The 17683-nt window shown below is 34.5% G+C and overlaps 1 protein-coding gene across 3 annotated transcripts; it reads left to right on the forward strand.

Moving 5' to 3' along the window:
• Nucleotides 1-12470: 12470 nt before the first annotated feature.
• On the forward strand, nucleotides 12471-17390 carry AL6 (alfin-like 6). Of its 3 annotated transcripts, none has more exons than XM_086249600.1 (5): nucleotides 12471-12925; nucleotides 13057-13089; nucleotides 14212-14440; nucleotides 16608-16737; nucleotides 16860-17390. In XM_086249600.1, the coding sequence occupies exons 1-5, from the start codon at nucleotides 12829-12831 to the stop codon at nucleotides 17136-17138; spliced, it is 768 nt and encodes a 255-aa protein (XP_086105726.1). In that variant the 5' UTR covers nucleotides 12471-12828; the 3' UTR covers nucleotides 17139-17390. The 3 variants fall into 3 exon arrangements, with proteins under 3 accessions (XP_086105726.1, XP_086105728.1, XP_086105727.1); XM_086249602.1 differs by having other exon boundaries at nucleotides 12473-12925; nucleotides 16608-16734; nucleotides 16863-17390; XM_086249601.1 differs by having other exon boundaries at nucleotides 12474-12925; nucleotides 16863-17390.
• Nucleotides 17391-17683: the final 293 nt, after the last annotated feature.

Raw genomic sequence — 17683 nt, forward strand, 5'->3', positions numbered from 1 at the left:
TTTTTGGGACAAACTTGCGATTAAACTTAGAATTCATTGGATCAAGCTAATTAATTAAACAAGGTTAATAAGTGTGGGGCTAAGGGTTTTTGGGAAAAACTTGCGATTAAATTTGAAATTCATTGGATCAATCTAATTAAACAAGGTTAATCACTGTGGGGTTTCGAATTTTTGGCATTTTTCAAAGATGGATCTTGAATTTCATATCTCTGTTGTGTTTTAGGGCTACTTAACCCCAACAATGGATCTAATGGCCGAGAAAAATAGCAAAAAAAAAAAAAAAAGATGTTTTGGTGGGGATGGCACAATAAATTGGCAGGAGGGAAAAAGGTTGTTCATGGTCAGGGGTTGGGGAAGAATGTTCTTGTGTGAAGTCCCAATTTTTCTTTAATAGTAGCCTACATATGCGGCACGTGACTAAAATAGACGGTTGTCACACCATTGACCGAATGGATCAGAATGGGAAACGTTAAGAAGCAGCTGGACTATATAGTGGCACAAAAATTAAATTGTGGACCAAAGTGGGAAAATTAGAAAGTAGGTGGATCAATGGTGCTATTCACTCAAAGAAAAAAGAACAAATTACAACTTACACCCCTGAGGTTTAGAGTGTTTCCCAACTTGCAACCTACCGTTTTAATTTTTTCAATTTTGTTCCTTATGTTTTGATTTACTTACAATTGACTATTGTTGTCTATTTAATCGTCTAATTAAACATTAATTGATGATGTGGCAGTTGTGGGTCCCACATTTTTGCTAACTCGTAAGGCCGAACAACTTCCAATAATGCCCTCATAAGAAGTGCTTTAGTTATTTGATATGGATTTTGGTTTTTGAACAACCTCCCAAAATTCATATCAAACTTAATTACTGAAAATGTCCATGAAGAGTTGTCATTTGGCCTTATGGGTCGGCAAAAATGTGGGATCCGCAAGTGCCACATCATCAAGTAACGTCTAATTAGACAGTCAGACAAATGACAATAGTTAATTGTAAGTAAATGAAAATATTAGGTACTAAATTGAAAAAATTGAAACAGTAGAGTGCAAATTGTGAAACACTCCAAACCTCATAGGTGTAAATTGTAATTGCAATTTGTTGAAGAGAAAAACAATGTTCAAATGCCCATCACTTGAATAACGTCTCGAAAAAAGATAACATTTTTAAGCCACCGTGTGTGGCTGAAAAATAAATAAACCTAATGTCTGACCAAGGATCTAATCTACCATCTTTTACAGTTGTACTCAAGAAATCAACCAACCACGAATTTGTTCATGCCAGCACCTTTGGCCTTAGATTTCTTGGCAGGGATTCCCATAAAAGCCTTAAGGCATTAGCAAATTTGATCGTACCATGCACGTTCTTTAATATAATGCCCAACCTATTGAGAATGTAGTTTTGCTTGATACCAATACCATGTATCTGTAGCAGCCATATGTGAGATGTCACCCATAACATCTAAATAATCACCAAATGCTGCATTATTTTCAGCCCACAGAAAAATCATCACAATCATCAATTACAAAGTTCAAACTATTACAAAGAGAAATATAAAGCAGCGAAACAAAGAAAAACATTACAAAATGTTTCGATTCCATATTGATTTTGAGAAAGAATCAGATAATTCCTCGAGCTTCGAATAAAACAAACATTATTACAAAACACTCTATTTATGGCGGTCTCAATTTGCTAGCAAAAAGAATTTCCTGGCGGAAAAATTGCAAAATCCGCTAGGATTGCATAGCATTGGCGGAAAGGGTCTCCGACAGGTTTGATTGCGCAGGGAAAGCACTTTTCCTAGCGGATTAGAAATTAATTTTGTGCTGACAAGGCATCAGGGTTTAAATCCGACGGGAAAAGTATTCGCGTCGGATTAAACTGCCAACATATTTATTATTCTTGTCCGACCAATCTGACAGGAAAGCTTTCGCGTCAGACCAATCTGCCAGCATATTTATTGTTCTTGTCGGATATAATCGACATGAAAAGTAATAATATATGAAAATATTATTTTCTGGCAGATATAACCGCCAGATCATTTAATACAAAAAAAATACAATTATATTTGAAATAATTTATATAAATATAAAATAAACTAATAAATTCACAAAACATTTCAAATAATAATTATCCGCCAGTAAAAAAGTTTATACAAACTAAAATGATCTACTAAGTCCATGAGCAGAACCCGAACCAAAGGCTGAATATGACCCTGATCCTCCCTGTGGACTGAAATGTCTTAAAAAGTCCTCATCAGCTATATGACTGGAAAGCAATCCCGCAAATCCACCACCTGAGACACCTGTAGAATGATGTGAGGCACTAGGTGAATGCTGTGAAAGTACTTTTGGTCGATATCCTGGCATCTACAACGATCGATGAGTGAAGCATAAAAGGCATATGGTACATAGGATTCATGGAATACATAGCATAAGGAGAATGTATAGGATGACTCTGGCCAGAAGCCTGCTGTGGATGCAAGCTTTGCGGGTGGTTCTATGTCTGCATCATCACCTATTGATGTTGCTGCATAAACATCATCATCTGCTGCTGCTGTAACTGAGTCCTTAATTGCTCAATTGCCTCAGCTTGGGCATCCTGCTTAGAGCGTCATGCTTCCTCTGCCATTTGAGGCATTGTGCCTCCAAAAGAGCTTCTCTTGTCTTTGATGATCTCTGAGAAGAACTACTAGCTTGTGCCTTAGCATAAGGCACCATATCAGGTGTCACCCCATGTCCATAAAGCCGAAATCTATTTTTTCACTCAGGACCCATCTCCTCAACATACACTTCTGTGTGAAGTTTAGAAGTGTCATCCGCTCTAGACTCAACCCATGAGTCAACGGAACTCTCTATGGACACCTAATAAACATATATTTAGATAAATTTGTAATTAAAATTTAAGAACATAAAATACACATCATGGGAAAAAAAAAATAGTTTAACATTTACCCCTCTTTGCTCCGATGGCTCCCCATGATACCGCCACCAAACTTTTTTATAATCTTTATCCATATCATGTTAAACAAGATGATCCACAATAATTTTTCTTCCTAGGATATATCGATTGCAACATTTTTACAAGGACATTTGAACTTATCTGTTCCAACACCATTTGCAACTGCTTGATCCAAAAACAAATTGATTGCATCTGTGTATGCATCTAACTGTCGCGGTATGGCCAACCAACTCTAATCCATGCTTTACCTCCTAATAACTATAAGAGATTACGTCGACTCTTAGATGAAAACTCTAAACCCTGAAGCCTACAATCTTTCAATCTCTATCATGCAGGCGTATCTATCCATACCTATTAGATTAAATTAAAAAAATATTCAATAATAAATTATGATTATTTATTTAAGTGGAACAAAAAAAATTAAATTCACAAAAAATTCACAAATAAGTTGTATGTTTATTAATCTACTTAACCATTTTTTTTATTTGAAGTGTAACAAATAAATTATATCCACAAATAAGTTGTTCTATGTTTACTTATCTAATTAACCCAAATTTTTTAAACTTTTCTATTTTTTATTTTCAATTTGAAGTGGAACAAATAAATTAAACTCACAAATAAGTTGTATGTTTATTTATCTAATTAACCAAATTTTTAAAATTTTAAATTTGTCTCTTATTATTTTTATTTTTAAGGTGGATACATGAATTTTTTAAACTTAAGTATTATGTTAGCTAAATAATTAATTTTATGCATTAATTAACTTTAAATAAATAAATCTTATTGTCTAAATTAAAAATACAATTATATAAAGAATTAATAAAGATGTACTACTCTATTAGGGTATGTTTATTAAATTGGAATCGGAATGAGCATGAATTAGAATGAACATGAATCGTAATCAGCTATTTTTATTAATGTGTTTACTAACTGTTATGAATGAGAATGAAAATAAAGTTGATTTCCATAAACGTGTTTACTAACTAGTAGGAATCAGAATAAAAATGAGTTTGATTACTAAAATGCCCTTATACAACATCCATTATATTTTTTAGATGCTATTTATTAATCACAATTTTTTAAATGATAAATATTCATTTTACTACTATTTATATTTCTAGCAACTATTTATTTATCCATTATATTTATTAATCACAATTTTAATATTCACAATTTTAGTATTTGTATTTATTAATATTCACAATTTTAATATTTTTATTTATTAATCCATTTGCTAACTATTTATATTTACAATTTTAATATACTTTACAATTTATTTCTATCAACTATTTAATATTCACAATTTTTTTAATCCATTATATTTCTATCAAATTTTTAATCCATTATATTTATTAATCACAATTTTGTAAATGATAAATATTCAAAAAGATGAATATTTATTTAAATATTCATTTTAAATGATAAAATTAAGGATATTTTTTGTTTTTCATAAAAAATGTGGGGGCATTTTGGACATAAAAATTTCATTCCGATTTCCCCTCCTTCATTTCGGAGCCCCCCTAAGGAATCTCATTCTCATTCCTGATTTTGGTGGGCCCCACATGCATTCATTTTCCCCTCCAAGTTTAGTAAATAAGGGAATGAGAATCATTCTCATTCTCAACTGTTAAATAGACAAGGGAATGATAATCATTCTCATTCCCAACTGTTAAGTAAACACGGGAATAAGAATGAGAATGATTCCCAAATGTTAGTAAACATAGGAATGAGAATCATTTTCATGCTCTCATTCCCTTTAGGTAAACATGCCCTTAAGATATTAACACTAACATGCAATGCACAAAATGAACACAAATCTAATATATCAACACATCAACATACAACCACAAAAAAAAAAAAAAACAAAAAACAAAAAACAAAAAAAATATATATATATATATCTAAGGCATAGAAAAACCTTGTTGCCAAATCAAAATCTTTAGCCAAACCTTGTTGCACCAAAGGATTAACATGGGTTGGCCTGCAAAATAAACACAAAAATCAAATATTAAATTTAAATCAAATCTTAAATCAATGACCCAAATCAAAGGCTAAATTGAAAAATCAACCTAAAACTCAAAGTATGCACATAATTGAGTTCCAAATAAGAGGAACCCAAATCAAACCTAGCTACCAATCGATCTTTTCTCTGCAAATTGCCATTGCCGCACTTGAAAAGAAGAGGAACCATAAGAAATTAAGTTTAATATGCAGAAAATTAATTTTAAGAAGAAGAAGAAGAAGAAAATTTTCGGAAGAAAAGAGGAAGATCGAAATGAAATATATGAAGGCGAAAATAAGAAGAAGAAAGAAGGAGAAAGAAGGAGAAGAAAGTGGAGAGGAAGAAAAAAGAGAAGATGAAATGAAGAGGGGAGGTGTCACATGAATTAGGTCAAGAGCTATCTTGGCAGTTTAGGTCGCCATAAATAAATAAAAAATAAAAATACTGGCGGCCTAATCTGACAAGATTGACTTAGGAGCAATTTTGGCGGTTTGGACCGCAAGAAACAAATAAAAAAATAAAAAATATATATTTGATGGCGGTCCAATCCGACAAGATTGAGTTCCACCGCCAACTGGACTTTTGATGGGCGGGAATTTTCCCGCTTACTTATTCCTGTGGGATAGAACCGCCACAACTAGAAATCATGGTGGTCCAATCTGCCACATCTGAGCAATCCTGGCGGACCAAAACTTCCGCCATGAATTCTTGAGCATTTCTGGCGGACAGATCTAATATGCTAGCATTGTCCGCCAAGAATAACAGAATTTGTAGTAGTGAAACTAGCATAAAGCAAAAGTGCAATCTTTTACCATTACATTTTTCAACATAAGCGTGTTTGCTTGAAATGAAACTTCGAGTTATTATATTGCTTCCAAGAGTAGTCTAAGTTTAACACCATCCCTCACTCTTGTCTTCCCACCACTCCAGGAACTTAGTTTGTGCAGCCAAGGTGTCCGACCTGTAAAGTTGCAGCCAGTGGTATGCAATTTCATGTCCAAATGTCCATCCCAAAACACCTCCAGCACCTCAAAAATACAATAGGATTCAGATTGCTTGAAATTATTCCCAATCTATCACATCACAACCTTCTATATGCTATCCAAAACATTCTATCTTTAATTGTATCATTAAGCCATTTGAAATTGCAAGTTAAATTATCCATACAGATGTCATATACACTACCGAGCTCATCTAGTAAGATCAGAGTGTCGTTAATTTCTATCAAGCAATGTTATTGACATCTTTCCACACACACAAAAAAAAATGTTACACTGATATCTTCATAATCTATAGAGTATAAATGTGCATAAGCTCATTTGATATTGTATGAGCCAAAGTTGCAGTAAAATGAAATACAATGTCTTCTCGATCATCTCTTCTCAGTTATGAACTTCTAATATCTGGAGTATAAAGCATTGAACAGCAGACTATATGGAGTCTGGCTTTTGGAAAAGGAAAACATTTCCAGAAACAAAAAACCAAAAACCAGATTACAAGGATTACAACTGAGTTACAATAAAAAATCTATCACAGCATATGGACCTTAAGATTGCAGGACACAGTGTCAACGTTGTCAACAACACAGGGTCCTGGTTTACAGTGAACTTCACATAATAGTTTTTTTTTTCTTTTTTTTTTCTTTCTATAAGAATTTCATATAATACTTAATCATGTCTATTTTGAATTGTTTTTTAATATATAAGAAAATCGGTTTTTTGGAAATACATGCACACTCATGTATATGGGAAGCATACAGAAACCAAGAATGAAGAGAAAAAAAAAATGTGTACCAATTTATATGTAAGTTTTTTCCAGAAATTTATATTTTAAGAACATAGATGAACAATGCAGGCCAAGAATACAGAAGAAACATCAGAAAGAAAGAATGAACAAGACAACTTTAAAAATACAATAGGGGACCTGACTGAAGCAGCTGTAATTAAATTGGAAATATATATATGTTTTTCATACCAATGGATATCTTTCTAATTCTTATAAAAGTTGATATCTTTTCTTCTCATAGAAATCCATGTTAGTCCATTCTATCATAGCCAACTGAATAAGCACTAGCAATATTTGCCAGTAAACATGGACTTAGTACGGGAATTAGATGTGGCTGTGTCCAAAGTATTAGAAGCGCCTATTTTCGAAAAACAAACTTGAAGTGTTATTAGCAGTTGTTTTACCCATGTGATGTCATGTTAACACAGGTACAGTAGGTAAGATGAGGTTCTGTTTAAAGAAAAAGGTTGACTTAAAAAAACCTATATATATATAAATATATCAAGTAATGGCAGCCTCAATTGAAATTATCATGGAAATCTTCCCACATGTATAGTTGCTCATATCTTCCTCTTCATCATAATCGTTAGTGAAAGACATCCTGAAATAGAGTGTGATTGAAGCAGAGTGTGATTGAAGTAGAGGTTTAGTAATGATATTTATAGAGATACATGTGAAATCAAATATAACGATATATCCAACGAACTAGCTAGGTTTGTTGTAATGTAAACGTGAAATCTAAACGAATCAGAATCTTATCATTTTGAAAACTTAAATGAATTAGAATCTTATTATATTGGAAATGTAAAGGAATCCGAGGCATATTTAATAATAGGATGTTTTATTTCAATTCGTAATACTACACGACATAAAGTATACACATATTGATGAAACACACACAAATATAAAGTAGACGACAAACATAATTGAAAATACAATGAAGCATTAGTCATATGGTGAAAAGTTAGTGTTGGGGAAGTACCCTCCCGAGCGTGACGTGCCCTGATTGGTCTTGTTAGTAGCACTTGCATTCTATTTTGCCACAATTTCACGCTGTTGTGCCTCCCAAAATGCTCGTTGTTCTCCGAGCATGTTGATGAGGTCCATTTTCATAACCTTGAAGTCTTGTTGCTTTTGTTTGAAATCGGTATGCTCTTTGATCAATTGCTAGCGTGAAGAAGACATCGCTTTCTGCTATTGGCAAAAGGTCCTGATACTCTCGACAATTTCACCCGCTTGGGTATCATCTTGTCTGACCCTTTGACTTGTTTTTGCCAAGTGGCCTCAGGCGATCAACTATCGCCAAGTGGTTGAAAGGTCGAAGCAGCCTCATCTGCACTCAATTGAATCGCTTCAGCATCGGCATCGACATCAGTGGGGTTGTCGGCCTCAGTGGGGGTGTCTGTTTGAGTGCCCAACGATTCATGTTGCCATTTTACAAAGTGCTGCATCTTGGCAAAACAATGATGCCAACCAAAAGGACGATTTGTTGGGTGGGTTGCTTGGTATCGTGCGTTGGCAAAGCTCACCTAGTAATCTGAAAACAAATTAATGAATTATAAATGGTATAAAAATATTTGAATTTAATTAACAAAAAAAGTCACCACATCAATTTGGCTTTGCCCGTTAGTGCGTGATTGTTCCACCGCAAAGATACATTTATGATATTTCGAGATGGCTTGCCCTATCTTCTTGAAGTGAGCTATGACCGCCTCAATTTGTCTCCCATTAGCCACGGCTCGAGAGCAATTTTGAATAAAATGATCGTACACTTTACGCAAAAAATCATTGTTTCTTTGATTGGAGCCGATTTCACAATATTTAGAGTATTGCATCCAAGCTACAACTAGAGCTACCTCTTCCTCATTGGACCAATTCTTCCCCTTTGGATTTACAATGATTGAAAAGAATAATTTTCTACAACAAGTGAGTATGCAAAAGATAGATGAGTGAGTGAAAAAGATAGATGTGCTAAAAAATGAGGTGTGAATGCTCAATTTATAGGAAAAGTGATGAAATAGTCGTTGAAATTTTTTTGTTTTCTTTTTTGTATTTTTTAATATAATTATAACGGTCAATTAATTAGAGTCATTGGATCATCAACGGATATATGAAAAAGAACGGTTTTTTTTTAAAGGGTAACAGTCGAATAATTGGGACTGTCCAGTTGCAACGGTCCTTTAATTTGGACTATGCTCCCCTTCACGCGCACAGGTGGGCGGTAAAGGACAACCACTGCGTGCAATAGTGGCATGCTGGCCACTTTTTGCCTCCCCTTCATTTTACCAAATTGTCCTCCATCTTTTACTCAATTCCTTTAAAACCGACATCTCCAATTCTATGCAAAAGGGCTTCTCAGTCATTTTGCCTACCCGATTTTTGAACTCATTTTTTCTCCCACATGGGTGGGCCCCACCAACCCATTACCCTTAGCTCAAATAGCCCTCACCCAGACCCATGCTTTGCCCTCACTTATCACTTTCAAATGGGTTCACTCTTAATTCTCCGGCCCACTACAAGAGCGCAAAAACTCATACAACACTCTCACTCTCACTCTCACCACTGCTAACATATGTCATATTAAAAACAAAGAAGAAAATAGAACTCATACTAGCTGTAAGAACTAAGAAGTGAGACAAAACTAAACGGGACATCTTGTATTATAACACACGAGTTTCCCATAATTTCTCACCATTTGTAAAGAATTCTCTAAGCAACCAAACATTGAAAAGGTAAAAAAATAAAAAAAGGATTCTTTATCTAGGAAACAAAATGACAAAGATTCTTAAGCCTAAAACTAACTGGCCCGCTTTTTGCTAAATTAAAAAAGTCTGCATCTGTTCATCCATATTATTCACGCGTTATCTTTTTTATAAAATTACCAAAAAGGATATTTTATAAACAAAGAAAGAAGGAGCCATAACAGCCCTATCTCCCAAGAAACCCACATGTGGGGTGTTGCAAATTGATGGGCAAAGCTCTTTTGATCATCGCAATTGTTTTGCATTTCCATTATCTTAGATTTTACAATCCTTTGAGTTCTAAGCTCATCTCTCTTTTCCTTACGACTGTAAGAATTGCAAAAATACATGTTCTAAAATTTCATCTGTTGTGATCAAGGATAAAAATATTGAAAATTCTTAAATATCAGAAATCAAATTTACGGATATATAGATTTCAGTAGATATCGGTGTAATAAAGTTGAGTTAGATTTTGTTATTTTGTTGGTTTATTGTTGATTAATTAAGGTTAGTGGATGAATTTTGATCTAATTAAGGCTGAATTTGGTTTAATTTCATCATATTCCTCTTTTTCTTCCCTAATTTTGAAAATTAATTTTTATACAATTCTGCCAATATATACTGAAATTTTGTCGACATATACCGATATTATGTCGACATATAAAAATATTGGAGAAATATCGATTACAACCCATTTAAATATCAATAAATGAAATTAAGGATATCTCGGTGGATATATATATCGACGATATCGTGGATATTTTCATCCATGATTGTGATTGAACATAATTCCACATCAACCGACTTTCTCCCTTGCCATCTCCCATGGCAGCTTGGTAGCCTATTTTTTGTTTGGGAAATTCTATGTATACGCAACAATTTTCTTTTCTTACCCAACAAAATATTTGACCATGCATGAACCATTATATCCCACGATGAAATGACCATTGAGGACAAATTATGTTTAAAATAAAAAAACCTAATTTTCTTTCTATACCTAACCATTGATCAACTGCACTGTCATTGTCGTTCTCAAACTCACTTTCAAAACCAACTCCAAATCCTAAATAATTTGTGTCCGCATAGAATCCAAACAAGGTTTTTTAGACGAATGCAAAGTGAAATCATTCATTGGGAGCCTCCAAATAAGGTATGTGTGCATTTTTTTTTTTTTGCAATTTTTCATGCATGACACCCTAGAAAATTTATAGTTCACGTTTCATTTAGTGGGCTAGTATTGAACATGATAACAAATTTTGGTGGGTGTCAACCGAATGGACCATTCGGCAGGCAGGCAATCACCGAACAACATAATCTCATTCGGTGGGAATCCGCCAAACAACTAATAAGTACTCGAAACCCTCCCACTGAATATACATAAGAAGCAAAAAATTTTTGAGTCATTCGGTGGGAGTGTTTCAAAAATGCTGCTAAATATTTTCATCATATTCCGTATATCAGTACCAAGCGAACTCACGCCATGATCATGCCATCAACCTCATAAACCCACAAAAAAATCAAATTATTGTTTTTCAAATTCATACAAAAACATTGTATTTGTCAACAAGAATGAAAAATCTATCCCTTAAACATAGAAAAGTTACCTAATTGATGAAAAATTTAAAAACTTTAGGGTTGCCACAGAGAGGTTGCTGTGAGATGGGTTGCTACGATTTGGTAGGGGTGGTGGCGGCAGAAGACGGTTGCGGTAGACGGAGCGAACGCTGCAGGGGAAAGGGGCCTTGCACAGGTGGTGGTAGTGGTGGGTCTAGTTGGGCGTAACTTGAGTTTGGATTTTGGTATGTTGAGTGTGAGATCAGTTATTTTAGGTTACAATAGAAATTTCAATGTTAGTGTTGGGTATTCAAAATTGAGAGTATAATAGTCAATTGGGTTGAGTATAATAAGAAAATGAATAAATTAAAAAGTTAATGATGGGTGTAGTGAGAAGATTGGGTAAGAAATTTGTTGAGTATAAATAGAAATTCCCTTTATGTATTTTTCTTTTTAAGGTTAAGGTTAAAAATGGGAGGAGGAATGGGGAAGAGACTACGTAGAAGATAAAAAGGGTAGAGATAATTTGGGAATAATAATGGGTGAGATAAGTAATTGGTGTTTCTAAAAGAAGGCTGCTATATGCATACAACACACTTTTTTTTCCTCTCATTACACACTCTTCACTCTTACACACCTTATACTATTTTTTTCATTTTTTTAATTTCTTACTAAACACCCCCAAAATTCCCAATAACCCCTACACAGAAAAATTAAAAAAAAAAAAATTAAAAAACACCCTAATACCCGACCCACCCTTGCACACAACCGTCAAATGTCGCCGAATTCTGTCACAGGCGCACCTCCTCCTCCCTCTCTCTTTCTCTTCCCTCTCTCTTTTTCTTTCTATCTTTTGTAATCCTCTTGTCGGCCTCCCTTTCCGTCCGGCAAGGGGGTTGCGAAAGTGAGAAAGTGAAAGAGCATAGAGAAGAGAAGGAGAAAGATAGAAAGAGAAAAAGAGAGGGCAAGAGGAAGGAGGAGATGCGTTGCCGGCTAGGACGGTGGTGGGTGGGAGTAGGGCGACAAGAGCATGAATCGGCAGTTCATTTTTTTTGGTTGTTTTGTCATTTTTTCACTTTTTTGTCTTTTATGATAATTTAACTTTGTGTGTTTTTCGTCATTTCACAAAATAGTTAAATGGATGTGTAATGAGAGGAAAAGAGGTGTATATAGTAGAGAGAGCAAGTCTCTTCTAAAATTTGGAGGGGAAGGGGAAATAGGAATGGGCGTGGGAATAGTGCGAACAAAAAAAGCATGGCCGAGTAGCGGAGGGAGGGGAAAGAGAGAACAAAACAAATGTTTGTTTTTAGCTAATATTGAGAGAAAGCAATGTGAATGAATAGTAGCATTCCAAGTGAAAGGTAAAAACCCCTTATATTCATATATTTACTCATATCTCAACCCCTCCTTTAAATCATCCCATCCTATCCTACTCGCATTACTGGTCGTCGTTTAAAATATATTTCGTTGTCTCCGATTCCAGTCAGTCTTCCTTATACTTACAACTTACAAGAGCCAAGAGGAATACCCTTTTTCTTTTTTGTCTGTCTAATTTATATAACACATATATATAAATTCAACCAACAATTAAAATCCCCAATTCGCCAAACCAACAAACCCTAATTTCCCCATTCCAGAAGAAGAATATCCAATTCAATTTCCACCACCATGTCTCTCTGATAATTCCCTCTCGCACCCGTATTCTCCGACTGGTGGTGTCAGTTGAAATTGAGATTGAGATTGAAAGACACACACAGAGACACAGACACAGACAGAGAGAGCACAACAATGGAGGGCATACCGCACCCAGTACCTCGAACAGTGGAGGAAGTCTTCAGCGACTTCAGAGGCAGACGCACCGGTTTGATTAAGGCCCTCACCACTGGTTCGTCCGCTTTCTTCTTCTTCTTCTTCTTCTCCTCTTACATATCTATCTGCGTTGAAAGAGATATGTGGGTCTCTTTCAATTTCCTCCACATGAATTTACTTTCTTTTTTTTTTTTTTAATTTTTTCAGACGTTCAGAAGTTTTTCCAGCAGTGCGATCCTGGTGGGTTTCTCTTTTCTTTTCCTTATGTGTATGCTTTCCGATTTTTGCAGTAAGGGTCATTTTGTTGTGTTAATTTTCATTTATGTGCTTGTTTCATTTTGAATTTCTAATTATTGGGTTTTATTTATAATGTGAATTAGCTGCACCAATGGCATGAATAAAATCCCGAATCTCTCTTTAGTTGCATTTGTTGGCTGTAGAAAAAAAACTTACTGTATTAAGAAGTAAAACATACTTTCCAAAATTAACTTGTTTGGAGGTTTTGCTCATTGAATTTCATTACCTCATATACCCAGTACGCATGTTACTGTTAGAGAGCAAGGTCCAAAGCCAAATGTTATAAGTTCATGGTTTCTTTAGGCTGTTTAACATCTGTCATATGTTTTGTAAGAGTTGTTTAAAATTTGAAGTCCTAAAGTAGGTGCATTAAAATGTAGTTTGATATGTATATTACTGTAAATTGGTTTCTGGTTAGATGGGTTTGAATATACCACCTTTTTCAGGTTGGTCTACAAGTAAGATCATGGTCAATACAATCAATTAGATGATTGGAGGTGAATTTGCCACCTTTGAGACTACTTCCATGATGGGTTCACTGTTATGTATATTGGTTTTTTCTTTTCTTCTACATAGGTTACATTATTGTGGATATTTAATGTTCATTGGATCCTGCTGCATGTTACCCAAAAAAAAAAACCTTTTTTTTTTCTCTTTTGAAGCAACTTATGCTCTGTGTTCCAAAATGAAAATTCCTAGTCACTTGATTTTTGAAGTTTTATATGTACACAGTCCTTTCCTATCAAAAAAAAAATATATATATATAGAGTTGTTACCATGTTTTTTATTACTTTTTACCTTTGTGTTTGGAGTAGTAAAATATTTAGAATAATTAATACCAAAATTATTAATTTTTTTTTTGTTTTTTTCTTCAAGTCTATATGAAAATGCTTTTTATATGCCTCATTTAATTTATTGTTGAACGCATAACCAAAATGGTACTTGATGTGGAGTTGCTTTACAATGTGCTTCAGTATTTTAAGTGCTATTTTGACGCAATTTCAATAGCATTTCAAGTTTATGATTTTTGTTTGTTTTCATTTAACAAAATTTCTGTGATTATAGAGAAGGAGAATTTGTGTCTGTATGGACTTCCTAATGAGACATGGGAAGTTAACCTGCCTGTTGAGGAAGTGCCTCCTGAACTTCCTGAGCCAGCATTAGGTATAAACTTTGCTAGGGATGGGATGCAGGAGAAGGACTGGTTGTCACTGGTTGCAGTTCACAGCGATTCATGGTTACTTGCTGTTGCTTTCTATTTTGGTGCACGCTTTGGGTTTGGTAAGAATGAAAGGTACGAAATGGTTTTTCCTGTGCAGTGCGCACATAACATTTTTAATCTACAATATTAAAAAATTTCATTTGGAACAACTTTGTTATTTATCTATTATCAATCTTGGAAATAGAATTGAAATGCCCAAGCCATATTGATGAATTGTAATCTAGCATACTCTTTTTGGTAATCCTATCATAACCTGATAATCATATGCAAAAATTTTTGCTCATTGAATCTATTAATCCATCCTTGGTGATTCATATTATATGTTTTGTGATTAGCTGTCAGTTACACAGAAAAATCACTTCATATAAGATTTCTGCAGAAAATACTTTTAAGAGTCTTATTTTTTTCATTTGCTTCACTGTATGAGGCCGCATTTCCATGCTTTCTTCTTGCTTTGTGCAGTTATTATGTTGCTTAATGATATGTAGGACATAGCCTACTGTAACATGGATGTTACAAGGGTTGGCTGCTGCATTGTATGTCATCACTAATTTGGACTCAAAACCCGGTTCTTTGAGTAGCTCCTGATTGAACATTAATTGGTTTCTTCTCTATTATTCAATGATTGAATGACCGGCAACATATCTCTTTTTGCTTAAGATAATTGCTTATGTACTTCATGGTTCGTTTTTCTGAATAACTCTATACTTAAAATATCCTCAAGCTATCCTCGTGATTTTGTCTCAATACTTTTTTTTTTTTGTAAGGAAAACACACACACACACACACACAAACAAATTTTGATGATCCAGAAAGGTTGTTTGTGTGTGTGTGTGTTTTCCTTGCCATTATTATTAAGTATGTCCAAAGATGTATGTATTAGGTGCAGCATTACGCTCTAGGAGAAAGCTAGCTTCCTCTTTTGCCCCCCTTCTGATACAGGATGCCAAAAGGAACTTAAGACTTGATAAATTGAATTTTCAAACAAACATGCAGTAATTCTGCAGCCAAACCTCTTAGAATAGGTCCTAGTGTCTTTTCACTTACAAGGGTTTCTCTTATTCATATCTAAGTAGCTCACATTTATGGCTGCTTGTATTAGACAAGCATGCTGGCATGCCATACCATTGATAGAATTGAGGATGTTATTAGTACAGGATGATAAGTATTGTATTTTCTGCTGTTAAGAAGTAATCTTCTACTTAAAATATTGAGAACATCTGCTAGGATTCAACTTTCCTTGAACTATTCTGAGCACCACCTTTTCAGACTTCTCATTACATGGTTATAATATAAAGAAGTAAACGGATGAGTTAGTTACGTAAACATGAGGTGTTTTCTCCTCAAATTCTATAAATTACAACTGTTTACTGCAATATGTAGGTTTATGATAAATATATAAGCGTGTTTGTGTGTGCAGCGGACCTGGGGCTTAGATCGTTTGCATGACAGTGTTGAATACTGATTAGAGATGATCTTCTGTCTACTGCCACTCTAAATTTTCCCAATTTTTGGGTGTACCCATGGAGTTTTCGTTGCACTCCATATTTTCTATGCTTGCCGATGGGTTTTTCATTAATATAATTCTGGAATACCTTATAGGCCTAGCCTTAATCTTTTCTGAAGAGACATGATGTTTAATTAATCTTGGTTTAGTAAGGACTAGTATAAGTCTGTATAATCATATAAATTATTTTCCTCATTATACTTTTTTTATTTTTTAGTTCACCTACAATCAAGCTTGTCTGGTAATGAAGGGTATGATATGATGGTGATATCATAGAGTTTGAGAATGTTAAAAAATAAAAAGTCGTGTGCAAATCATTTTATTTTTTTTGGGATAGGTGGCGTAGGGACTGAGTGAAGATGAATAGCATGTTGAGATTAAACTCAACATGCAAAATTTTAATGATTTTGGAAAGTTTAGAACGTGATCACTAATGGTGCTGCTTGTATTATGCAAAATTTTAATGATTTTGGAAAGTTTAGAACGTGATCACTAATGGTGCTGCTTGTATTATAGTTTCTATGACATAGGATCAGTGAATTTCTTTGTTGTCGATGGGATTGAGAATGCTTGAGTAGAGCCCCTCATAATGTAGGATAGAAAAACGTCACCCTTGCAACAAAAGTCAAGGGATAGGAGCTAAATTTTCCTGCAAATTTTGTGTATAAGAATAATAAGATCATATATCATGGTGGTTCTAAAATTTTTTTTTTTTCGGTTTGGAACTTACAGGAAGAGGCTTTTTCAGATGATAAATGAACTCCCCACCATATTTGAAGTTGTGACTGGGAATGCTAAGCAAGCAAAGGACCAATCTGGTACTCTCAACAACAGTAGCAAGAACAAATCAAGTGGAAAGGTGGTAAGCAGTTGACTAGGTTGCATGATTTTGTTGTGTTTTTTATATATCTTTCCTGTTTAGCTTTTTTTTTTTTTGGTTTTGTAATTGATCTTGGCTCTTGCTTTGTTGGTGCTACCTTTAAGCAGTCTCGGCAGTCTGAGCTCCCCCAGAGCAAAGGAGTAAAGATGTCTCCACTGCCCAAAGAAGAGGAAGAAAGTGGGGAAGAAGAGGAAGAAGATGACGAACAAGGTGCCACTTGCGGGGCTTGTGGAGACAACTATGGCGCTGATGAGTTCTGGATTTGTTGTGATGTGTGTGAGAGATGGTTCCATGGCAAATGTGTAAAGATTACACCCGCAAAGGCTGAGCATATCAAGCAGTACAAGTGCCCAAGTTGCAGTAGCAAGAGGGCTAGAGTTTAAATCTAGATCCTGAATTTGGAGAACGATACCAAACCAAAGAAAGCAGATGAGGGTTTTACAACTATCATTACAATTTGGAGTAAAACAAAGTCAGCTGTCTATCTTAGTTAATGAATTTGAATGATTGCAGATGGGATTCTAAGTTTTGCTACTCTTTGTTCTTGTTCTGTCTAATTTTATCAGGAATTTGTTACTAATATGAATAGTCAGTTATAAATATGTCCTACACTTTCCTGGTTTGATTTTGATGCATTTGTTACTTTGTTGTGTTTGGCAGCCTTTAGTTTTTGTTGTTCCTTTACTGTTTTCTGAAACTTCTTGGTTAGTAAGGCTTTATATTTTAGTAATATATTAAAATAACATCTTTTATACGAAAGCAGATGCACAGATGTTGAGCAAGTTCCTGGTAGTGGTGTAATTTTGTTCATACAAAGGAGGATTTCTGGTAAGTTAGAGATGTTGTACGTTTGAGGCTTTGGTTGTTGGTTCAAGATGCTTTAAGGTAAGGGAGGGATCATCAAAGCATGGAAATGATGGTGCATTAC

The sequence above is a fragment of the Dryas octopetala genome, chromosome 7 (assembly GCF_963921425.1).
Source record: "Dryas octopetala chromosome 7, drDryOcto1.1, whole genome shotgun sequence".
Taxonomy (NCBI): domain Eukaryota; kingdom Viridiplantae; phylum Streptophyta; class Magnoliopsida; order Rosales; family Rosaceae; genus Dryas; species Dryas octopetala.